This window comes from Alosa pseudoharengus, unplaced genomic scaffold (genome assembly GCF_046254945.1).
Source record: "Alosa pseudoharengus isolate Yale_2024_CS ecotype anadromous, Long Island Sound unplaced genomic scaffold, YU_APseudo_1.1 YU_APseudo_1.1_scf_1, whole genome shotgun sequence".
Classification (NCBI taxonomy): Eukaryota; Metazoa; Chordata; class Actinopteri; order Clupeiformes; family Clupeidae; genus Alosa; species Alosa pseudoharengus.
Window position 1 is genome coordinate 43,551,711 of NW_027468564.1, and position 24,954 is coordinate 43,576,664.

At 42.7% G+C, this 24,954-nt stretch overlaps 1 protein-coding gene across 5 annotated transcripts in view; it reads right to left on the bottom strand.

Annotated features, from left to right (window-relative positions):
- The window catches only part of LOC143129224 (equilibrative nucleoside transporter 1-like), a 31,659-nt gene extending 12,715 nt beyond the window's left edge, over positions 1-18,944 (bottom strand). The window contains exons 1-7 of one of the 5 annotated variants that reach the window (XM_076289894.1): positions 18,590-18,944; positions 3,547-3,647; positions 3,001-3,082; positions 2,183-2,379; positions 1,401-1,540; positions 703-837; positions 316-413 (exon numbers count right to left, since the gene is read on the bottom strand). In XM_076289894.1, the coding sequence (XP_076146009.1) occupies positions 316-413; positions 703-837; positions 1,401-1,540; positions 2,183-2,379; positions 3,001-3,082; positions 3,547-3,575 (681 nt within the window). In that variant the 5' untranslated portion in view covers positions 3,576-3,647; positions 18,590-18,944. Of the gene's footprint in view, positions 1-315; positions 414-702; positions 838-1,400; positions 1,541-2,182; positions 2,380-3,000; positions 3,083-3,546; positions 3,648-5,964; positions 6,268-6,419; positions 6,481-11,686; positions 11,806-18,589 lie in introns of those variants that run through there. The other 4 variants (XM_076289896.1, XM_076289897.1, XM_076289898.1 and 1 more) reach the window with 4 other exon arrangements.
- Positions 18,945-24,954: the final 6,010 nt, after the last annotated feature.

Genomic DNA, 24,954 nt, shown 5'->3' on the forward strand with positions numbered 1-24,954 from the left:
GGACCAGATTATGGAGGGATTTGTGTTCGAGCAGAACGATTTTGTATTGGGTGGGATATTGAACTGGGAGCCAGTTGCAGCCAGTGTAGTTGCTGGAGGATGGTGGTGATGGTGGCCTAGTATGGCTGAGCACCCTTGCAGCAGAAATATTGGTATACATTGTAATCAAATAATTCTATTTGCCGAGACTCCAAAGAGTAAGGCATCACAGTTATTCTAACCTGGAGGTGATAAATACACAAATGAGTGTTTCAGCAAATGAGGTGTGAGAGATACTCTCTGGGTCAAAGAAAGCTGTAAGACTGGGATGTTTACCAGCTTAGGCAGCAGGACGTATGACATGATGGCTATGACAATAACCGCACAGGCAGTGATGAAGTACCCAAATGCACTGTCACTTAGCTCAGAGCCACCTGAGAAAGAGAGAGAGAGAGAAAGAGAGATAGAGAGAGAAAGAGAGAGAGAGAGAGAGAGAGAGAGAGACCATATACATAAGAGAAGATTGGTATATTTAGCAACACTGTTATTGCAGTCTTTCAGGTAAAGTTTGGTAACCGTTGACACATTCAGAGACTACCCGATAGTATTTACACACACACACACAGAGAGAGAGAGAGAGAGAGAGAGAGAGAGAGAGAGACATACAACACACACACACACACACACACACACAAACACATTGCTAGTGTGCTGAAGACTTACTGGCTATGGCACAGATCATGGAGAAGGCGGCGAAGGTCCCTGCCAGACCCTGGCCACTCATGATGGGTGTGGTGTAGGAGGTGGGCAGCAGGCCGGCCATGCCAAACAGACTGCCCTGCAGGATGGCCCCGAAAGCTGGTGGAGGAAGAGGAAGAAAGAAGGAGGAGAGGAGAAGGGCAGAAGGAACATGGAGAGAGAGAGAGAGAGAGCAAGAGAGAGAGAGAGGAAACAGGGTTGGGTGATGGAAAGTGCTTTCCAGAAAAGAATATCTGAGCAACACGTCAAGCCTGGTAGAATATCACGTCTCTGAATACTAAATTGTGCTTGGAACATGAGTGCGACACAGGAAACGGGATGGGCAATGGGAAGTGCTTTCAGGCAGCTCTTGAGAGTCAATTGCCATTTTTATTTGTGTGAATATTAAATAGCTAGAAAGCTTGTAGAGAGCTTTAGAGAGATTTTGAGTAAGATTTCCCTTACCACATGTGTGTGTGTGTGTGTGTGTGTGTGTGTGTGTGTGTGTGTGTGTGTGTGTGTGTGTGTGTGTGTGTGTGTGTGTGTGTGTTTAGACTTGATATGACTTATGAAATCTGATATGCCAAAGTATTACAAAGACAGTAGTTTGTGATTCAGGGGTGGTTGATCATGCATGTACCGGTAATAGCAGAGAGGTGTATTAACCTCATGTTGTCACTCACAGTTAATGATGATGATTTTGATCATAGTCACCACAAAGAAAGGCAGCGGTGCAATCTCGACCTTCACCAAAATGGCTGTCACCATGAACACCAGCAGGATCACTGACAGACTACCCATAATCCTTAGCTTCTGAGGAACCCTTTGGAGAGTCACACAAATGTAATTAGCTGTTAGTGTACATCATTTTATCATATTAATTTCTTTTTTTTTTTTAAAAGAATATTTTTTTGGCCTTTTTATGCCTTTAATGATAGTGAAAGTGGAGAGTGGCTTTACGCACAGAGCAAGCACATTCTGCCTGGTACAGATCACAATCTAATGCAGACATGGCTTACATGAATATGACGCACGTTTTGACCAGATACGAAGCTAAAGGTGAAGATATCTATCTGAGAGTGCCACCCGCATCGATCGCCAGACTCAGGGTCGCCTGCAGGAATGAATGCTATGGTACGCACACCCATCTACTACAATCACACGATTTTGGACAGAAACTTTAAGCTGAAGACAGGCAAGCTGCACGGTCTGGCTCATCCAAACCACACACTGCGTGAAACAAACACTATCATGGAATTTGGACATCACAATAAATGAGGATACCCATAAATAATCTGCACTAATCTAGTAATTAATTACCAATCTAGTAATTTCAAGTCATCTGAGGAGTCTAATCAAAGATTCTATAGTTAACTTTTATCAACCGTCTCTGGTCTAATTCAAGACCCCAATGTGACCCCTATGACCTCCCAACCTCTGCACTTTGACCTCAGGGGTCACCCACCAGAGCAGGAAGGAGTTGAGGCAGGTAAAGGCCAGCAGTGGCACCATGGCGCAGAGCGTCATGACGTTGTTGAACTTTGCCTCCAGAACGCTGCGCGTGTCCAGCACCTCCCCCGGGGCCAGCGTGGTCGGGGCGTCGGTGGCGTTGGAGCGTCCGGCGTCCATCGTGGCGGGGTCCTTGAGCCGGCTGGTGAAGTACTGGAGACGGAGACGAAGGATTATTAGCGATGAGATTCACTGAGCGGATGAAACACTCCACACTGCACTGAACTGAAACGAGCTGCACTCAAAACGGCAGGTAATTGCATTCTGATTGTTTCCACTGAATAGACACAGCCAGCAGAGATTAACGCTCCACGTGGATTCAGATAAGGAGGCAGAGCAAACAGTTTTTGCTGTCTTTGCTCAGAATCAGGCAAAGGTAGCTGAGTGTAATGTGTGTTTTAGTAGCCAGTTTGGAATTTTCCATATGAGACAAGACATAAACCAGCAATTTGCTGTAGGGGGGGGGGGGGGGGTCAGAGTACTGCGACAGCTTTCAATGGCAACAATATTTCCGAGACCTGGAAATATTGTTTCTGAATACTGGAACTGCAAGGTCTCTTGCAACTTGCAATTTGACATGACAAATGCTTTCCAATGGCCTGCGACAGCTGGCAACAACGTGCAACATTTAATTCACACCGCTGCAACTCCTCTTTGCAACAATTTCGTCTCTTTGCGAATCTTTGGTGTGAATTGGCCTTTAGTTAGCCGAGTGGAAAAGGGTCGGAAAGGATAACCTCAAATGATTCAAAATCCAAACAAAGCATACATTACCATGGTAGCCGTCATGAAGAAGTTCCATGGCAACAGAGTGCCTAGCCCAAGGGTGAAGAAGATCAGCCATACAGCCTTATATCTGTCGGATCAAAGGTCATTGCAGGAAACAGGAAGTTAGTGACTCATTCCTTACATATAAAGTTGAATAGTTCTTCCTCAGATGGATCCCCTGCTTGGTATGTGGCTTTGGGGAAATAACAGATTGTGTTTCACTGAGCTACTGGGAAGGCATTTAATTTAGGCATCCAATGAGACAGGTCTAGAGTTTCAGGACTCAAGACTACAATCCCTATAGGCAAACACATCAATCAACAAAATCATTCAGAGCATGGTCAAATAGGACTAGTAAATACTGTATATACGTTGCAAATTTGCAAAAGGAAACACCAAACTAACTCACCAAATCCTCAAAGAAAAAAACAAAACAAGCAAATAACAACAAACAAACAAAGTCGGAAGCGACATTAATGTGTACTTGTGATTGATCAGGGATGAGAAGAAGCTTGTGATAGATCAGGGATAAGAAGAAGCGTGGGTTTTTACTTGTCTTTGGGAGCGTTGTTGGCCGTCATGACTGTGACCTTTAAGGTGATGCCGCTGTCCTTCAGTGCTGTACAAAGTCACGCATCAGCTGTCACCCTGACCTAATAAAAGTATAAAAATATAAATCAAATAAAACATCAATGGTAGACAAACGTGGAAGTGGAATCAATCTTTTTTTTTTTTTTTTTTAAAGGCATCCAATTTGTTGCCTGGGTGAACCCAGATGAGCCTGTTAGCAAATTTGAATTTGGCTCTGCATGTCTGTCAGGAAATGAGCCCATTAATGCCCGTTTCTAAAATTACCACCCAGGATCCAATCATAATCGCTTATTGGCATGGGGCGGGCTTTATATGATGACAGATAGAGCAGTGCATTTAACACAACCAATGGCTACACTGATGGTGACAGGGTTAAACAGCTATGGACCTGTATTTTCTTTGGAATTGAGTAAACAACTGCATTTAAAATCTTTGTTTCAAGAAATATGTTTGCTGCACTTAGTAAGAGTTTAATGCACCGGTTTAAGTTTAAGTTTAATTGCACTGCTGGCTACACCTCTGGAGTCAATGAAGCGTTTCCAGACCTACTCTCAATCTCAATTGGTGTTAACCAGGCTTTCCAAGTTGTGGCATAGTAGGTTAAATTATCTAAGCTATAGAGTGGTGAAGTCCCACCCCTTCCGTTTGCCTCCATGGGACCTATCTTTCAAAAAAAATTGAACGGCAGTCTATGGCGAAAAATTAATTATTTTCTGGTCCCGGTTGACTTGTGCCTTGAATTACCCATATGATGTTTGTCAATTTTAAAGACAATTTTTCATGTAAAGACATTTGCAGTTTGTTTCGTAACTATTGAATTACAACATTGTGAAAGATCGTAATTCCAACGACTACAAACCCATCAGTCGCGCTAGTGACGTTAGCTCATTCACAGCCACACTAGATTGTACAAGCATACCAGCAACAGGTCTTAATTGGCCTTTCCTTGCCGAAGAAAATACCATGAGTCAGAGGATTAAACACATCAGGTAAGTTGTATTCGTCCATAGACTGTACATTACATACTGTTAAGTGACATAGCAGGCAGCAAGATGCAACCGTTAACTAGCATAACAGCTCTTATCTTTTCATTACATTGGTGACGTACATCGTTCGAGACGAGAGATGTAGTCCACTGAGTGGATTCGCACAAAACCAACATAACTTTTGAAGTCTATCGAACAACAGTACTTTCTTGACGTGAAAAATTATCTTTTAAATTCACACACATCATATGTGAAATTTGTGGCACAATTCAAACTGGACCAAAAAATAATTGTTATCTCTCCATTAACTCCCGTTCAAATAAAGATAGGTCCCATGGACCGGAAGTAGAAGGGGCGGGACTTCACCACTCTATGGCACTATAGTTCCACTACAGACACTATATTCAAGAACAAATAATGAAAACACTGAACTATTAAGTTTGCATGTCTCACATACAGCAATTCTGTCCAAGGCAGCAATACAACACATGTTGCTTTCACATTTGCTTTGAATGCTGAGCCATAATAGAAGAATAGCAGTAAGGCTGAAACTATTCCTTCAGATCTTTCATTTTTCAAAATGCTGCAACTCCATCATAGTCAGTCTCAGACACTGAATGTGAAAGCACTAAAGAACAACTAAATGTACCTACAGCAGGGGTTCATATCACGAGCCAATTTTGCTCTGTGATTTCTTAGCTCTCACACTCAGCCAGAGACAAACATATTGTATCAGGACAAGTAACATGTAACATGTGAAGGTATTGTGTGATGGTTGTAACTGTAACTTTACTGAGTGCATCAGACCACGAGTCTCCATGCAGGGAGTCTAGCAGGCTTATCTATGCCTAAACATATGATGCTTCCATGCTGTGATGTAATAATATAACAAAATGTTTCAATAAGAATGCTTCCTGGTCTCAAAGTTATATATTTGAGGTGCTCTTTGCATGGGAAACAGATCATCCAAAGAAAGAAAAAGCTCCAAGGCACTTTCTGTTTGAAACAGATGTAATAATATATTATCATATACATATTAACATAACTATATAAACTCACTTGTCCTCTCCTGAATAACATCATTAATTACATGATCAAGGACAATTAACCTACACTTTAAAAAAAAAACAATTGTTCCTCCACAATACACTGATCATAGAGGATATTTATTGGCATATGTTTCAAATAAACTATTTCAAAACAAGACAGTGATTATTCCAAATCTAGAATACACAGGAGCAATCCCCTCTATACCTCCCTAAAAAACATTATGTTACTCAAATACATAGTCAAAGACCAACCAAAATGGATAGCCTGACCAAGAGCCTTCTGCCAGCTGTGAGATGCATCATAAACATTATAAGAGGTGAATCCCAGCAGATAAAATACTCACACAAACCTATACTATAAAATCAGTCCCTGCCAAGTCTTCTGTCAAATCCACTGATAGTTTCCCCAAAACCACTAACACACAGAGACCACCAGCATGAGCCACTGCCAGTCCAGCATAGAGCAGACCCATTTTATACAGCTGGATTGGCAGGCAGAACCACACACACACACTCTCTCTCGCTCAGTGAAGATGCCACCCCACCTCCTTGCCTGTCAGTCACTAGCCAGCTCCACCCCCAACTCCTTGCAACACACACGCGCACACACACACACACACACACACACACACACACACATGAACACAAATGCACATACTGTTTGCACTCTCTCTCATACACACACATGCATGCACTCTGTCTCTCTCTTTCTCCCTCTATCTCTGTCTGACACACACATTCACACATGCACATGCACACACACACTCACGCTTGCATACTCCCTAACCCTAACACTTACCAGGACTTCTTCATCAGTGCGCGGTTTTCAGAAGTCTGGCGAAATTTTCACAGCTGATAGCAGGGGCCCTGCACTATCTCTCCGTCTGCACCCTGACTCTGTATGTCTGTCGTTTCAGCACTCCTGATCTACTCCTCCCAGACGCGGGCATGAAGCGCGCGACTGTGGCTGTGCACTGTGGCTGCGGTGGTGACTGTGGTGGTTACTCTGCTCTGGTTTACTGAGCGTTCTGGAGTCCCTCTCATCATCTGTGATGTCATAAAGCCCATGGAATTTGTTTCGGAATGCCGTGGTTGTCACAACAGGATTGGGTTTTCTGACCTCACAAAATGATACACAAACTATTTGGGTTGATGATTATGGGGTGGGGTGGGGATTCTAGGGGTCAGTGATCAGGTCAAGTCAGTAGCAAGAGCCGATATGTCAGAAGCCAGGGGTGTAGGTGGGTGTGTATATGAATGATGGGTGTGTGTTTGTTTATAGATGTGTGGTGGGGGGTGTATTAATGTGTGTGTGAATGTGTGTGTGTGTGTGGTCTCTCTCTCTCTCTCTGTCTGTGTTTGTGTGTGTGTGGTGTGTGTCTCTCTCTCTCTCTCTCTCTCTCTCTCTCTCTCTCTCTCTCTCTCTCTCTCTCTCTCTCTCTGTGTGTTTGTGTGTGTGTGTGTGTGTGTGTGTGTGTAAAAGAGACTGAATGGATGCAGCAATAAATGTGATTGATTAGCTAAGTTGAGGTTCATTGTTCATGTAAGGTCTTACCCCACATTGTTTAATGCAAATTAGCAACCTTGAGATGGGTAGAGATGTGTGTGTGTGTGTGTGCGTGTGCGTGTGCGTGTGTGTGTGTGTGTGTGTGTGTGTGTGTGGCATTCACTTATATGGGGAGGGTAATATCCTGTCAACGCCTTGTAAATGGCTGCGGTTTAAAGGTATGACAGGTCCACATTTCACAGGGAGGTATCTGTGTGGGTTAGCACGTCCTTCCCCACGGCGTCCCATTGTGTGCGCCTGCCGCCCGTCTTATCTCCCTGCGTTCACCACTGCTTCCACGCTGGCCCATGGTCAAGCCGTCAACACAGCCACACTAACATCTCCACTCTCCCCCACCCCACTTTCCCGCCAACTAACAACAGTTACGGAGAAGGTCTGTGAAAGATTATATAGGAATCATGCTTCCTGTGTACAGTACATGATGAATCAGTGGTGAAGAGCTCACACAAACATTTCATACTGAAATAGCGTAATACTATATATATATATATATATATATATATATATATATATATATATATATATATATATATATATATATATATATATATATTTTGTAACTGTATATAAAAGGAGCCATAATTGTATGTGCTGCTCACACATGGTTAGCGAACACTGCATACGAGGAGAAACATGAACATATAAGAAGAATTGTACACAATTGACATTTTCTGCACGGGAGCTGCTGTTTAATTTCTGCCCATCTCTATATACACTTCTCCGACTCTTTCTTTGGCTTCCGTTATTTTTGTTGTTCGTAGACAAAGGGAGAGGCATAATGAAACATCCAGAACAGTGGGTGTTGACAGACATGGATGCTCAGTTTGATGGGTCTTTGTTTGTGTTTGTGTTTGTGTTTTTGTTTTGTGTCTGTGAGTCGTGTGGTGGCTACTTGCTGTTGACCTAAGCACTGGCAACAATAAGTGTTTTTTTTTTTCACCACACACCCACACACACGCACGCGCACACACACACACACACACACACAAGGCCATAATCATAATATACGTGGTCTCCTCGAATATTCAACTATGCTCCAAATGTCCCCCCATATAAAGTAATGTTACAATAGCCTGTCACTCACCCCTGTCCAAAATAATCACTTAGTCATTTAGAATCTGTTAATGTTCCCATTAATTGTTGATGGGACATTTAATATTGTAACACCATACCGACACTAATAGTGATATGGTCTGCAACTAAATGTAGAAACTAATAATATCCATCGTCAGTTCATTTCTTATTTCATTATCAAATTATAACATTACATTTGAGAAATCAAAGCCATTGTGTCATATGAGGTCTGTCAATTGCACATATCTGTAAGAACAACATACAAAGTTACAAAACAGGTTTTGTTCTTTAAAAGACTTCCAGTGAATTGGCCTTGAGTGTTGCCATTTCTGGAGAAAATAACTGATTATCATCTCTGTCATGTACATGAGTCAGTCATGCTCTAGAAACTGTTACTGAGGAGATGACAGACAGGCATAATAAAACACACCAACAAAAGCATCCACACACACACACACACACACACAATCGTGAGACAATAATTGTGCAAAGCACAATTGTACAAGCAAAACCCAATCAATGTTAACTATATGCAATATTTTATTGTAAAGTAACTAAGATGTCATTATAAGGGTGTCATCATCATAATGGGGTAATGCCCTGCATTTCTGTCATTAAAGCTAACAATAACATGCATAGTCTTTCTACACTTTGAAACTGTAATTGTGGAGACAAATATTAGTGCTAAATGTCCCAAACACGGCCTTAATTGCATGGAGACGGAACAACACTTTTAGTGAAAGCAAGTCTGCAAAATACTGCACTAAATACAGAGCCTACAAAAATTAGTCAATATTTCTTGATTTGCCGTCAGATCAGAAATAACTATATGTCCATTCCTGAACATCATGCAAGAAACATTTTTATCGATAATATTTCTAATGTTTTCACTTTGGTGCTTTCAGAGTAGCAGAGAGAAAGAGAGAGAGAGAGAGAGAGAGAGAGAGCATGATGATGCCAATTGGGCAGCGATAGAAGGTGACATGGTTGAGTGAGGAAATGAGCAAAGAGGAAATAAGGACTTATCCAGTCTAGGGTCTGGTGCAGTTGTTTTTGGCTTTAATACTGTTTACATGACCACACTGAACAATGGTAATCTGGCCACACATAGGCCTACCCAAAAGGGTCTATGTTTTTACATAAAAATACAACTTGTAATTTATTCCTCCCTAATCAATGCCATTAGATATAATAATACAAAGAGGGGAAGAGCAGGGCTATAAAACACGATTACTCTATATTTAAAAAAGAAATATATAAACGTAATGACATCTGTTCATGAATTTGTAAATGGGACATCCATCCACCCCAATGGGTTTTTGTTTTTGCTTGTGTGTGTCTGAGTCGTGTGGTGGCTACTAGCTGCTGTCCTAAGTACTGATGACAATGATGTGTTTTTTTTTTCACCACACACATGCACACACCCACACACAAAAGCACCCCCCCCCCCAACACACTCACACATACACACCCACACGTGCAAAAGCACACACACACACACACACACACACACACACACACAGAGATAGAGAGAGCAATCAGCCCCTGGACCCCAGATCCACTGTCTCATTCCCCTCACACACCTCTTCAGAGTTCACAAATATTTCAGATATTCACACACAAAATCTCACATCGAGTTCAGCTCAGGTCTACCGAAACACATGACACCTGACCGCCCAACGCAACGTGCTCAGGGAAACGCCAGGGGTCTGTTTCAATTCACTCCCCACCTCAACACCATGCCCGTGACATTCTGTACCACCTACCCCAAGATACCAGCAACATACCCCGCACGAGATATATAAATTATCCCACCTCCAACGCACTGAAAGGCTATTTACAGTATGCATAGCTCATAGTCATTACCCAGAGATATCCATGGGAAATGATGGTTCACACTCCGGAGGAAGGTGAGAGGGAGAGAGAGAGAAAGAGAGAGAGAGAGAGAGAGAGAGAGAGAGAGAGAGAGGGAGGAGGGGTCCGATAGAGCTGTGCGAGGCATGCCCGAGAGAAGAGAGATGTGTGAAACACAGTCATACAACATTCTGAGGGGGGCAATGATCTGTGTAGGGAGAGGTTGGCAGATAAACTACTACTACCTTTTTTTTCTGGGGGGGGGGGGGGGATTTCAATGACTTGAAGTCATTTTTTTTGTTTTTCAGAGGTAGCATGTACAAATGCATTCAATAACTTATCAACACAAAACAAATCAAATAATAAACATGGACTGAGGAAAATAAAACAAACAATTATAATATGTTTTAAAAAAAACAGATTTTTGGATGGATGGCTTTCCATGCTCTCCAAGCTCCTGTGTTCTGAACAGGGTGTTCTCGACTCAGTTGCTCATAGGCTACACTGCCCTCTACTGGACGTTACATATACATAGAATAAAAACAGTAGCCTGGCATAGTCATAGTCAATTCTATTCAGAATTTGAGTCAGATATTTGCTTAATTGAGACGTAATTATGGTTCGGGCATAGATACTTCTCAATGGAACAAGTCCATATCAAATTTCCCGACCTCAAATTCCGAGGCCGAGGTTAAGTTCGGGATGGCTTCCAGGCTATAAAAACATTATTGTCAGGTATGATACGAACTAACAAATATCAATAAAGATGTAGAATATATTTTAAGAAAATCATTAAAGCAAGAAAATTACTATTCTAATACTTGATTTTGATCAATCTATAATGAATTATTCTCATAATTTTTGGGAAAGAAAACTATTTTACTACCACTTTTTTGATGAGCAGTTTTCATGCTATGATATGCTCAATAAATGAGTTACCTATCAGAATTCATGCGAGCTGTTCACATTTCACAAGCAGAGGCAAAAGATTACAGAATAGTACACACACCCATTCAACAACCCATAAAGTGACTGAACTATTCACACAAAACGTTAAGCAAGAACTCCTGCTACGAGAACATGTTTCTTGTGAAACCACAACATTGCAACCCTGAAGCCACAATAAAGAAATAGATTTATGAATAGTCAGTAATTCCCCAGAATCAATGTGCACCTTCTTTACAATGATCCTGTGTTTCATTCTATTGTTTTTTTATGCATTTGTTTACATATCCATTTCATTTGCATAATTTGCATAACAGCAGACATTTGTCTACCAAAGTGTCAAAATTTAATTTTACAGAACTCAGGAACTGATACCGGCAAAGTTGAACAGGCCTTGTAAGAACTGAATACACTAATAATGATAAAAAAAAATTATGTGGAAATGTATATAAAAACACATGAAGTAATCGAGCAAAGTAAGCAAACAAACATGAAAAAAGAACAAACAAGAAAGAAAGAAAGAGAAGGAAAGTTATCTGGCATATTTGCAACTTGCACCGAAGCATTTAACCTGTAATACCTTTATAGAGAAGAAAGCTCTGGGCCCGAAAAGCCCCGCGTCTCACCTCTACCTGCTCTTGTCCTCTCTGGCCTCCTTTAGTCGGCTAGTCAACAGGGATCCTGCGCCAATTCAGTCATATAATGAAGTGATGAAGGACAGACGCAAAAGCCTCATTTCTTTAACTTTTCTCTCACTCTCTCTAATACACATCCCCATGCCTGTTAACGTCATTGCCTCCCTGGAACACACACCTCCCGTACACACACATGCACACCTCTGATACACACACACACACACACACACACAGAGAAAGAGAGAGAGAGAGAAATGGAGGGCAAGTGAACTAAAAATAAAAGAGGGTGTGCTGCAAATGGATAATAATGGTATTGGTTCAGGGAGAGGATTGACGCTACCCATTTACATAACAGCATCCGACAACAGCAGGACACCCCAGGGGAGAGAGAGAGAGAGAGAGAGAGAGAGAGAGAGAGAGCAGTCAATAGATTGTCAGTTCTACCGTGGCAATACTAATGCCAAGTTGAGTAGACTGTTTCTACTATTGCTTCTCTGGTTGCATCAATATAAAATAGGGTTAAATAAAATAGTTGTGAGTTATAAGCTGACCGATGTCAATAACTTCTTCTTCTTCTTTCTCTTCTTTTTCTTCTAAATATCTTGTGGCCTTTGAGGCCTTTTCATAGAACATTGCAAATACTGATTTCCTCTTCCACAGATGGAGACACTAATTGTCCAGTGTAAACATCTTTATGGTTTGGTCAAAATGCATTCACAAGGGCGTTCACAGGTAGAAAACACACACACACACACACACACACAAACACACAAACACACCGACACACACACACACACACACAAACAAACACACACACACACACACACACACACACACACACACACACACAGACACACACAAACTATACCTCCAGTGAAAACATGGCACATTAGGAACAGGATACCGCAGGCTATAGAGGCAATGCAAGGCGAGGCACCCCTGAACCTAGATTAGGGAAACATCCTGCGCAGGGGGCGGCGTGATTGGCCACGGTGATTGCCTGATTGTTCTGCGCCCCCGGCGCTCCGGCAGAATCTGTCTCAGTCCGCGGTGAGAAAGGATGCCATAATGAAGACGACGGACAAACGGAGGCGGCCAGGGTGGCCTCGCCCCTGGAACGAGCCGCGCGCCGGTCAGTGGCGGTGTTCCTGGGCATGCGGGCCTCGCATTGTGTTGTTTGTGTTGGAAGACTCAGACACCTGGGGAACCCATTAGTGTGTGTGTGTGTGTGTGTGTGTGTGAGAGAGAGAGAGGGAGAGAAAGAGAGAGAGAGAGAGAGAGAGAGAGAGAGAGTGGACAGTGTGAACAATAGCTTTGGGTAATGTCTCTTCCCTCAGTTTCCAGTATGTAGGGAGGAATTTTGATTTGATTCCATTGAAAATAGAAATTCTGAGTCGGTTGAAAATAGTTGTTGAAGGATAAGTAGCCCACCCCACCCACCGCCCTCAAACCCCTGCCAAAATTAGTGCCATTGAGATCCCTGTTAAAACAAAAAAGAAACAAATGATCTAACAGAACAGGTCAGCCGCTTTCATGTTGAGCATATTACTTTAACAAAGCTGGTCAAGACTCAAGAGGCATGAAGTGGAAAAAGTCTTTTAAATGTCAGGCTTGAACTTGCAAGGTGAACATTGGCGTTTGATTTGTATAGCTCAACTACTAATTGCTACTAGTTGCAGAAACAAACTGTGACTTGTACCTGACTTGACAGTAGGCTACATTTCTACATAACATTCTGCCTCACTGCTCAGTCATTACTCTCCTAAGCCCATTTAGTTCATGAGTTGCACAGCACATTTATAGTGCACATGATATAAACACTGTATTAATAGACAAGCTCATGTGATGATGTTGGATGCTCCCAGAATTCCACAGTAGCGCACACAGTTGCTTAATTTGGATGGCACCTGTTGTAGATAAGGCCTGGGTCCAGTTCAGGGAGTAGTATCAGCTGAGGGCCGACTCCTCCGAGAGACACGCAGGTCATCTGGGGTAACCTTGGCCAAAAGACTCCAGAGCAAGAGTCAGAGGGGAGGGGAGGTGAGGTGAGGTTAGTCAAGGAGAGGGGAATTTTGGGAGGTTTTTTTTCTGTTTAATCTGCTGCCAACCACCGCCCATATGGCTTACCCATTCACTAAGGACTGGAGTGGAAGTAAGCCCCCGCAATTAAAAAACAATATCCTGAAATAGACCGCCGGATGTTATTATCACTTGTTTTTTATTGTTTTCAACGTGATTACCTGCGTCGGTGACGTGGTATTTGACGTGGTGTAATACCCCTCTCTGAACGTTGACCAAGTATTGTTACAATCAACCACCCTCTTCTTTTAAGGAGGCTCACATGCTTGTTTGATCTCGAGGATGAGTATTCCCGATAACAATGACCTCAGTGGTGTGTGTCATTGTCATTACAAGACAAATAAAAGGCTAAATGCTAATCATGTGCTATCCGCTACGTAATCATGTGCTATCCGCTACGTATTCTCCATTCACTACAGCTTCTGCTCGAAAGCTAAACACCTCATGAGCTAAAAAGAAATCACTTCAGGACAGTCAGAAGTGCACCATATTTTTGCAGTCCTGCAAGAGATCATGTTTTGGAAAGGGGAAGTGAGAAGCCCCTGTTTTCGACGAGTAATCATGACTCGGGTGTGGAAGTGGTAGTGGTGGAAACTGACCTCTACCACAGAGGACCATGTGACAATTTACTGACGCTTTGAAACTTTTGATCAAGTAGCAATTTCCCTATTCCTTACTCCCTGTGTTCCCTTCTGATCTGCAGTGTTTTTGGACTTCACTTTGTTATGACTTTGTGGGATGATTGCATGACTACCATCCCGTGATTTTTTTTTAACAGTTTGCTGTTTCAGCCTCCCAGCTCACGTTCTGCTAACACAAGAGGAAGCTCAGTTTGAGAGTATCCTGTTGCTCAATCAGCAAAAAAATGTTGCACGTCTTGTGGTCTCATAGCAGCTGTGACCTCCCGAACATCTGGCCCTGTTGCGGACCTTATCTGAGCCAGAGCTGTAACAGATCCTTTCCAAATCCAGCTGTTCTCTGGTCTGAGTGACCCCACATTGTATTGCTGCTGTAATGATTTGCAGACAAACAAAGCAGTTCTAATGTGAGTTACTCTAAATGTTTAGCCTGACGTCGTCATACTCAATTCTAGTAAGAATTTGAGTCTGATACTGTTCCATTGGGACGTGATTAGGCCTATGGGGTGTGTTTCAGCCGATACAGTGGGGAAAACGCCTTTGCACTCGATTGGATAGACCTAAACAATCAGAGCAATCAGAGCTTACCGTGAGCTGTAGGAAGAACACTCAAACCATTTTTCTTCTCCACAAATGCCTTAACATTGTTTTCTGTTTTTTTTTTTTTTTTTTTAAGTTATTGCGCTGTCGATATCTTGTACCACACAATCTAAGACAACAAAATATGTAGCAGGGTAGGCTATTAGGAAAAACGTATATTTCCCCCCCGCCTTCATTTTTAAAAATAATTATGTTCACACAGATGCTAAAACCTGCCGGGGAAGGGTGTCCAAAACTCTCTAGCAAACAGGTGGCCAATCAGAGATTTCAAACAAACGAATGCAAAAAACTTGATGAAAGTGAAACCGGAGTTTTCCTACATATCCACTTCGGCCGGAGTTTTCAGAAATAATTGTTTTCAGTGATAAAACCTCAGTTTTCGTGTAAATGAAAATGAAAGGCCAAACCGCATGGAAACGGGGTCTTAGAAACCATCTGCAAAATCTGAGACCATATATACAAAATCAACCTAAGCGTGCTCAGATGACATGATAGATGAGGCACTGTTGCTCATTTGTCCATCATCGTACAATTGAATTGGTCCGAACAGTTCTGGTTTGGGCATAGTTGCTCCACAACGGAACAAGTCCAGACCGAACTTCCCAACCTCAAATGTTGTGGGTGGGACTAAGTTTGGCTGGGGGTGCTATCTATCTATCTATCTTATCTATCTATCTATCTATCTATCTATCCATCTATCTATCCATCTATCTATCTATGCGGTCCTGACCTCCTGATCTGGTGCAGGTCAGGCTCTGTCTGCTCCTACAGTAATTCAGCTGCTGCTCCTGCAATGCAAAGCAAGTCAGTTGTCATCTAGAATGTTGCAAGTCAGTTGTCATCTAGAATGTTGCAAGCATTCTTTAGCCAAAGGGTGACAATGTTGCATTAAAGTGATTGTCCTTGCTGACTAATGAACATTGATAAGTCTTTGATAAATTGTGTCTCTATGTTACCCTGGAAAATCCAGAGTTCTCGCAATGAGAACAATTTGAATTGTCTCTGTGAGACACTCTGCCAATGAGTAATGATGCATGTTACCTTTACCACTTGTGGAGCCAATGACATCTGTGTATCTGATATAGGCGGGCCAAAGGCGAGCTAAACAGATGACAGTCGTAGTGTTATCCAATTGCGTCAGGGTCCGGAATCAGTCAGTAAAGATTGGTCGTATAGTCTTACCCAATTGCGTGCAGTGAGATTTTCAAATGCATGCTTGGTGCCGCCCCTCGAGTTGGGCCATTACATTATTCATGGCCAGATCCTTAATCTTTCTAGATTACCAGGGTACCAGGGTCTGGAATCTCCAGGCTATCTCTATGTTGGAATGTAGTGTTGCACAATATCTCAAGCTTGCGGACCATGCTTCATCAGAGGCAAAATCCTCGACTCAAAACCTTACAAACAAGATGCATCGTATACAATTGGATATATGCATGAAAGATAATTGATATCATTCTAGTGAAAACCGGAGCTGATAGCTGGGGCTACTCTTTACACCTTCATGCATATGGGGCTACTCTTTACACCTTCACCTTGAATGTCAGTGTGTGAGTGTATGTATAGTGTGTGTGTGTGTGTGTGTGTGTGTGTGTGTGTGTGTGTGTGTGTGTGACCGTCGTCGGCGCCTACTCTTTAACGTTCCCCTTTCACAGCCAGGTGCCAGATACTTCAGCCACACACACACACACACACACACATGAGCTGCACTCACACACTCAAACACTCTCATTCATACACTCGTGCACACTCACTCACGTTTACTTTGGCGGTGCGCTACATTTCGCAACCCTCACCTTCGTATCGGGCACATCTTACACAGGCATTCTGCAGCCAGCACTAAAACAATGAGCCCTGTGGCCCTTAACACAATGGTTCACATAAGCACAGGGGTTGCCCAATGCAGCGCCGTTGCAGATAAGATGATATCGACAGGTAGCGGACAGGGGCCCAGCAATAAATATAGACAAAAGGCCGATGCATGTGATGAAGGGCAGTTCTGTGGACATTATAAGGAATGCAGGTAAGCATGATTTGATTTGATTTGATTAGACATATTTGGGATACACTTATGGGATAATATAATAATAAGCAGCATACTTATGAGATAATATAAGAACTAAAGGCCATGTCAGGGACAAAACGATAAAGACAGAGACTTATTTCCAACATTGTCCCTGCTGTTGAAAGACATGATTGACGCCAAGCATGAATGGTTGTGTAAACAATTCAATGGGATTGTGGTAATAACAAAAAGCAGAGGTTTTTTTTCAAGTGGGTGTTCCTTAACTATGTTACAATGAAGCGGCACAGTTTGCCATATGTGACGTGAATAGCAATAACAGTAGCGTGTGTTTACACCAATGACTAGCATGAGGTGTGGAAACGTGTGAGAAAAGGATGAGAGAAAAAGACGAGGAAGGGTGGAAAGGGGAGCAAGGAATGCAGGGTGGAGTCCTCCATCAGGCCTTCCTGAGAAGGGCATGTAGGGAACAGCGGCGTCTTTGTTTATTTGGAGGTATACAAACAATTGCAAAAGATTGCATTGAATTGAGCAAGATTGGGCTCAGACAAGGATGGGAGAATTTGACGTTAATCTAAGGTGAATTAATCTGTGAATTGGATACCCATCCGCTTGAAAAGAACATCAATACTTACATGAGTTACTAATAATATATATGAAGACTGAAACATGATAACAGGGTTTGTCCTGTGACACAATAGCCCTGATTAGCGCCAGTCCGGGAGGAAAGAAACGACAGTTCATAGTGCCAGACATTAAATGACTTCAAATTACGGACATGCATTGTGGCACTTTTAAACTTTCGAGCACACTAAAGAAGCCACTACATGAAAATGCATCTGTGTTATAAAATTATTAAATCATGCAAAGTGTGGCCTTTTACCCTTCTCTTCTTTTAATCTCTCTAAGAAAAAAAAAATACTTGAAAGAAATTGAAGTGGAAGAATACATCCATACATCCTAAATAACATGTTGACAGCGTCCTTAACACACCCTCTATAGCACCGAGATGCCACATGCTTAACTCCTTGTCTTCATAAAGGACTCGTTTAAGTTTCCCCCCTTGTCACGATAATGCCAACGCGCCCTCGCCACATTCCATAACCCTGCAACAACAACAGGTGAGGTGTTCCGGCCTCCGGTGTGTCTTACCATGACAACCAGACAGACGGAAACAAGTGAGTGAGCAAACAAGCAAAGAAATGGACAGCATAACATCCATATTGACGGTTAAACCAGGAGTAGATCAATAGGTCAATACACTGGGGGAGGGGGGGGGGGGTAACAAGGTGAAAATCCTTTGGACTGTTGGAATATTAGTCTGGTGCCTCTAAACATAGGTTTAGCAGGGAATGTATATGGAAACCGACAACTCTGGAGAGAGAGACCTCATCTGTCAACACAGATCTTGTCCTGTCTTTATCTGCTGTCAATAAGGGGTTGCAAACTCTAAAGGAACCTGCTCAAACCCTTTCATACTTAATACATTAATACCGTGCTGCTTTGATACTCCCTGCCCTGTAGGTTAAACAGTTGCAATGAATCTGGCCTCACCTTCTCACAGGTGCAGATTGCCAAGGAGTCAATTCAAGAAGCCTCAACGATCAGAGTTGTCTTCGTTGAGTCTCAAAATCCTTCAGAGGTTTGTCTCAAGTCCTCTGAAGATTGTGTCTCTCTCTTGACACCTCTGTGGTCTGTCTCCAGTCCTTTTGGCTCTGTCTGTCTCAAGTCTTGTATTGAGTTGTCTCTGTTCTTGACTTCTCGAATCTGATCCCCTGATCTGAAAGCCTGTAGACTTTTTCTCTTGGTCATGTACCCAGTCCAGTAGGTCAGGCAAACAAACTAGTGATCGACAGTCAGTTCTCCAGTGTGTCTACTCTCTCTCTCTCTCTCTCTCTCTCTCTCTGTCTGTCTCTCTAACACACACTGTCGCAGATACAGAAGTCGTGGCTGCTAGCTCGGCACTTTCTCTATTACGCAATATTATTGCCCACACATGTCTGTTTTCGCATATCCCTGTTGAATTTTGTTGTGTACTCCCGCCCCTCTTAAAGATACAATGTAGAGTTTATACCATCGTCCACCGCGTACAAGGACGGTTTTACGTGAGAGGTGACCCTGAGAGAGTGAGCAGGACAGTGGAGGACAGAGGTCTTTTCGTTATCTCCTTGTGATGTACTGCGACCACAGGAATTTTCATGACACTCTTTTTTTGTCTTCCATTCATCCTTTTCTGGTTTTGTATCACATGCACACAAAAAAAGGGGGGGGGGGGTGATTAGTCAGTGGATTTATCTAAGGTGAGTCTACTACACATTTTTGTAGGGGGGAGGTTGGCGCGTTTAGGCCTAATCTGTGTCTTTTAGAACAAAATACAGTATTTATTTTTTTTTGGGGGGGGGGGTTAAAAACTTGGATCACTCCATTTTCCAGATTTAGTTATAACATAGGGTGTTTGAGATTGTTCTATTGACTTAGTTTAACACAGTTTAATTTTCACAAATCATACTGAATGAATCTCATGTTATGCCAAGTCAGTGGGTTTACATACGCACATTTGATTTGTTTAGAATTGATTCATGGCTCAGTTGGAGTAAAAATTACTCATGTAAACTCCTTGATCAGAATAAAACTGCTAAATCGGATAGGAAGTTTAATCGGATCGAAGGGGGGGGGGGGGGGTATATTCCTTTTGAAATCCGATTTAACAGCCAAAGATTTAGTAAACCTTAAATCAGATTGAATAATGTTTATGCATGCTGATTACTTGTCTTTATTACATGAAAACAGTTGCTCTTATAACAATTTCACTACCTCTGAGTATTTTTTACATTTTTAAGATCCACTGTATAGCCAATTATGACACCATCGTTACCATCTAAGATCTTAACCAAACTACTTGTATAAAACACTGGTACCTGTATAGCCTGCTTGAGGCACCTGATCAGATTAGATTATTAAGACATGTAAACAATCGGAATGATTTTCTAATCTGACTGAGAAAAATCCTGTATGTAAACGTGGCTAATAAGAATGCTGTTAAGAATGCAGGGGATTCGTTGACGTTACCGATAGTGATAGTGATATTGACCCGAGTCAATATAAAGGATATAAAGGATAAAGGAAATGGCACAGGAGCATGTGAGGACATAGCTGATCTAATCCTCGGACATTATGGATTAGATAAATCATTACGTCTTAAATTAATCAATTACAGTACAGGTATGTATTATGGGTTAAATTATTTACATCCAAAAGTTCAATCCAATCCATCTAATCCCATCAACAATACTGCACTCAGGTACATATCACAGAAACACCACACTACAACAACCATTGAAGGCCTATGGGATATCAGTACTTTGCTGCCGCATGTTGCACCTCCAGGGCAATGTGTTCAGGGGCTATTTTATCTCGCTGAATGGCAACCCACTCACAAAACATCCCATCACAACCATCAGGGCATCTCTTTAAAGGCTTTTACCATGTCACTGTTTTGTTTTCATTTTCCCCACACATTAACAAAAATAATCATTGTATCTCTTACAACTTGAATTTGTTCAGCAAACATCCAGCAGCAGCAGCAGCAAATACTGCATCAAAACACCACCGACTACACCACCGACTACATCCTAACTCCCTACACATTATTGAGCGAACAAACAAAAACAGACACAAACAAACAAACAAACAAACACACACACACACACACAAACACGCAAATACACACACACACACACACACACACACACACACACTGTGAGGTCCTACCTGCGTCTTGGAGCGGCGGCTTCCACTACAGTAAGTGAACTCTGGTCTGCACTGCAACGGGTCAAAGAGCAGCAGGGTGGAGGTGGAGAGGAGGGGGGGGGGGTTCTTATCTTCTGCTCTACCCAACCTGCAGAGAGACACGCAGGCATCAGTGGAGCTGTAAGCAAAGGTGTATGCAGACACACACACACACAAATACAAACATACACACACACACACATACAAACACACTCAATCACACACACACTCACACATACACTTACACATAGTCATATACACACACATACACACAGTACACGTACACACAAACACACACACACACACTTACAGGTACACACACGCACATACACACTGCACTCACTCACTCATACACACACACACACACACTGCACTCACTCACACACAAACATACACACTCACACACACAATCACACATGCGCACACATACACACACACACACACACACTGCACTCATACACACACACACACACACACTGAACTCACTCACACACACACACACACACTGAACTCACTCACACACACAAACACACACAGACACACACAAACAATGCACTGACTCTCTCTCTCTCACACACACACACACACTGTAAAGCTGATATATACAGACACTTCCACAGAATTGCACGTGACATACAAGCTGTGAAAAGAGTACACTCACCTGAAACAGCCATGCCGCAGTAATAATAATAATGTGAATGTCAATAATAAGCGTGTGTGTGTGTATCTATTGTGTTTTGATATTAGCGCTGCCTTTAATATTCATCTCATCTGATTTTTACTTTATCATCCATCTGTTGGTCTGTTGGCAAGAGAAGGACTAGATGGTTAGAGCATGTGTGTGTGTGCATGTGCGTGTGCTTGTGTGTCTATGTCATATCCATCCTGCTTAATCTTGTCAGATCAACTAAAGCGTTGTTAAATCAGGTGATATCAGGGATTTTGTGATACTTTTAGCAGCCTCTAAAGCTCTCTATTATATTTCAACAGTATACTGCAGTGGCAGTATGCAAACCATCCAAATGGCTTTTGCGTACTACATGGATGCACTGCATCCACCATTTGTACAAAATACATAATTTGTACAAAATACATTATGTCAATAAAGATTTTTAATCAATCAATCAATTATTCCAAGTCCAGGCTACAAGTACACATATAGTCTTCTGACTGACAAGTTAGGTATCCCATAATATAAGCGTATTGTAACTTTTCATAGGATGACATATTTCCCTCAGTAAATATGGTGATGTTAGCTGAGTGTTATTGCATGAAAAAATAAATGTATGACATTATTTATTTGCCCACAGGCTACCGACCCAATCATGCATTAACCCGGCAAAACCTAAAGTTGATAATGTGTTATTGAACAATATGGACATTACTATGATTGAGTAGATTAATATTGGATCACTAACTTTATTACTATTCATTTAATTAACTAGGATTTATGACACACTGATACACTGAAAAGGAAACACTCGCATGGCAACTATCTCTCTCTCTCTCTCTCTCTCTCTCTCTCTCTCTCTCTCTTTCTTGGGTTAGGTCTCTCACACTCTCCCCTGCCTGGCTGACTGCACAGATTATTTACCCAGAGTGGCCCCTTCCTCTGACCTCTCTTTCTCTCATCCCAACACACTTCCTCTGTCTTTTTTCCACCCTATTTGTCTTCATTTCCTCAAAGTTGATCTCAATTTCCATTTTCCTCTCTGTCTCTCTCTCTTTTCAATGAAAACATATCTCAAATTAAAATGAACTGTATTGTATTGACATTGCACAACTTGTTTATCTGAGCATAAAGTGTTAGTAACAATAGGTACCAAATATTAAAGTTTGTATATATTGCTGTGGCAAGATATACTTGCAGTGCATCCATGTAGTACGCAAAAGCCATTTGGATGGTTTGCATACTGCCACTGCAGTATACTGTTGAAATATAATAGAGAGCTTTAGAGGCTGCTAAAAGTATCACAAAATCCCTGATATACTTGCCACAGCAATAACTCCCCTGTCTTGCTCTCTCTCTCTCTCTCTCTCTCTCTCTCTCTCTCTCTCTCTCTCTCTCTCTCTCTTTCTTGAATACAACCTGGCCTTGTACTTATTGCCACCCTTGATTGCAGCTCAGTCCTCTGCAGCCTTGTTCCTTCCTGTTAAGCCCTGTTTACCCAGCCAGCCACCCAGCCAATCAGCGTCACTTTGTCAGTCATTGAGCCTCTTAGATGGTCATTAGCCACTTACCAAGTCAGAGAGCCACTTAGCCAGTCAGTGAGCCTCTTAATTGGTCATTAGCCACTTAGCCAGGCACTGAGCCACTTAATTGGTAATTTAGCCACTTAGCCAGTCTGTGAGCCTCTTAATTGGTCATTAGCCACTTAGCCTGGCACTGAGCCACTTAGTTGGTAGCCTAGCCACTTAGCCAGTCTGTGAGCCTATTAGCCAGGCAGTGAGCCTCTTAGTTGGTAGGTTAGCCAGTCAGTGACCCACTTAGTTAGTCATTAGCCACTTAGCCAGTCAGTGAGTCACTTTGTTGGTCATTAGCCACTTAGCCAGTCAGTGAGCCTCTGCTCCTAGTTGGTCCTTTAGCCAGTCAGTGAACCATTTAGTTGGTCAATAGCCACTTAGCCAGTCAGTGATTTAGTTGGTAATTAGCCACTTAGCCAGTCAGTGAGCCACTTAGTTGGTCATTAGCCACTTAGCCAGTCAGTGATTTAGTTGGTCATTAGCCACTTAGCCAGTCAGTGAGCCACTTAGTTGATCATTAGCCACTTAGCCACTTAGCCAGTCAGTGATTTAGTTGGGCATTAGCCACTTAGCCAGTCAGTGATTTAGTTGGTCATTAGCTACTTAGCCAGTCAGTGATTTAGTTGGTCATTAGCCACTTAGCCAGTCAGTGAGCCACTTAGTTGATCATTAGCCACTTAGCCAGTCAGTGATTTAGTTGGGCATTAGCCACTTAGCCAGTCAGTGAGCCATTTAGCTGGTCATTAGCCACTTAACCAGTCAGTGAGCCACTTAGCCCGTCAGACAGACAGACAGCCACTAAACAGCAGGGGCGAGGAGGAAGAGGAAAAGGAGAGGGAGGGGTCAGACTAGCCTAGCGGCGGAGGTGGCTACAGCGTCCCTGCGGACTCTTGAACTTAGTTTTGGCACGCTGCTAAAGTACACGGACACTCTGATTGAACTGATAGTCTGCAGCAGCAGGCGCGGGAAGGGTGCAGCACAGGTTGGATGCTTTTGGGGTGAGGTGATGACTCAATGTGTGTGTGTGTGTCTGTGTGTGTGTGTGTGTGCGTGTGTGCATGCGTGTGTGCGTGCGTGTGTGTGTGTGTATGTGTGTGTGTGTGTGTCTGTGAGCGAGAGTGAGGGAAAGTGAGAGAGACATCCCATATATCCTCAACTTATATTGTATATTTAACAAATTAAATGTAAAAGATAAAACAATTGCAAAATATCAAATATAGTGTGTTTGTGTCTTTCAATGTGTCTGTGTCTGGATGTGTGTATATGTGGCTGTCTGTGTGTGGTTGTGTGTGTGTGTGTAGCTGTTTGAACTGCTTGTGTGTGTGTGTGTGTGTGTGTGTGTGTGTGTTCGCGTGTGCACCCATGCATGTGTGTGATCCTGCAATTAAATTAGTGACCTCCAAGGCCTGCTGTCCCCCGACAGACAATGCAGTGACAGGAGGGGAAGTGAGGACCTCATGCCTCCCTTCCTCCGACCCACGAGCTCCTTGGCGGTGGGTGGGGGCAGACAGAGGCTGCTGCGGGGGGTTAGGTGGGGGTCGTGGTTAAAAGAATGTTGCTGATGCACTGTTTCCCCTTTCATTCACCATTCTTTTTCCACTGCTATTTTTAACAATTAGTCATCCCTTGTCATCTTCTGTTCATCGTCTCGTGCGCTCCGATCCTGTCACCCCTCGTCTCTTCAGTGGACCTCTCCTCCGAGCCCGTCACCGCGGCGACAGCAAGGGATTCTGGGACAGTTCTGGGCAGAAATCAGGGCTGCGCTGTGCTGGCACCGTTGCCACAGATACTAGGTGTGTTGTTATCGCCTGGTATCTGTAGGAATATGTGTGGCTGTAGCTCAGCATCATCTCCAGCCAGTGGGGAATAGAGTTGTCCAGGACAGA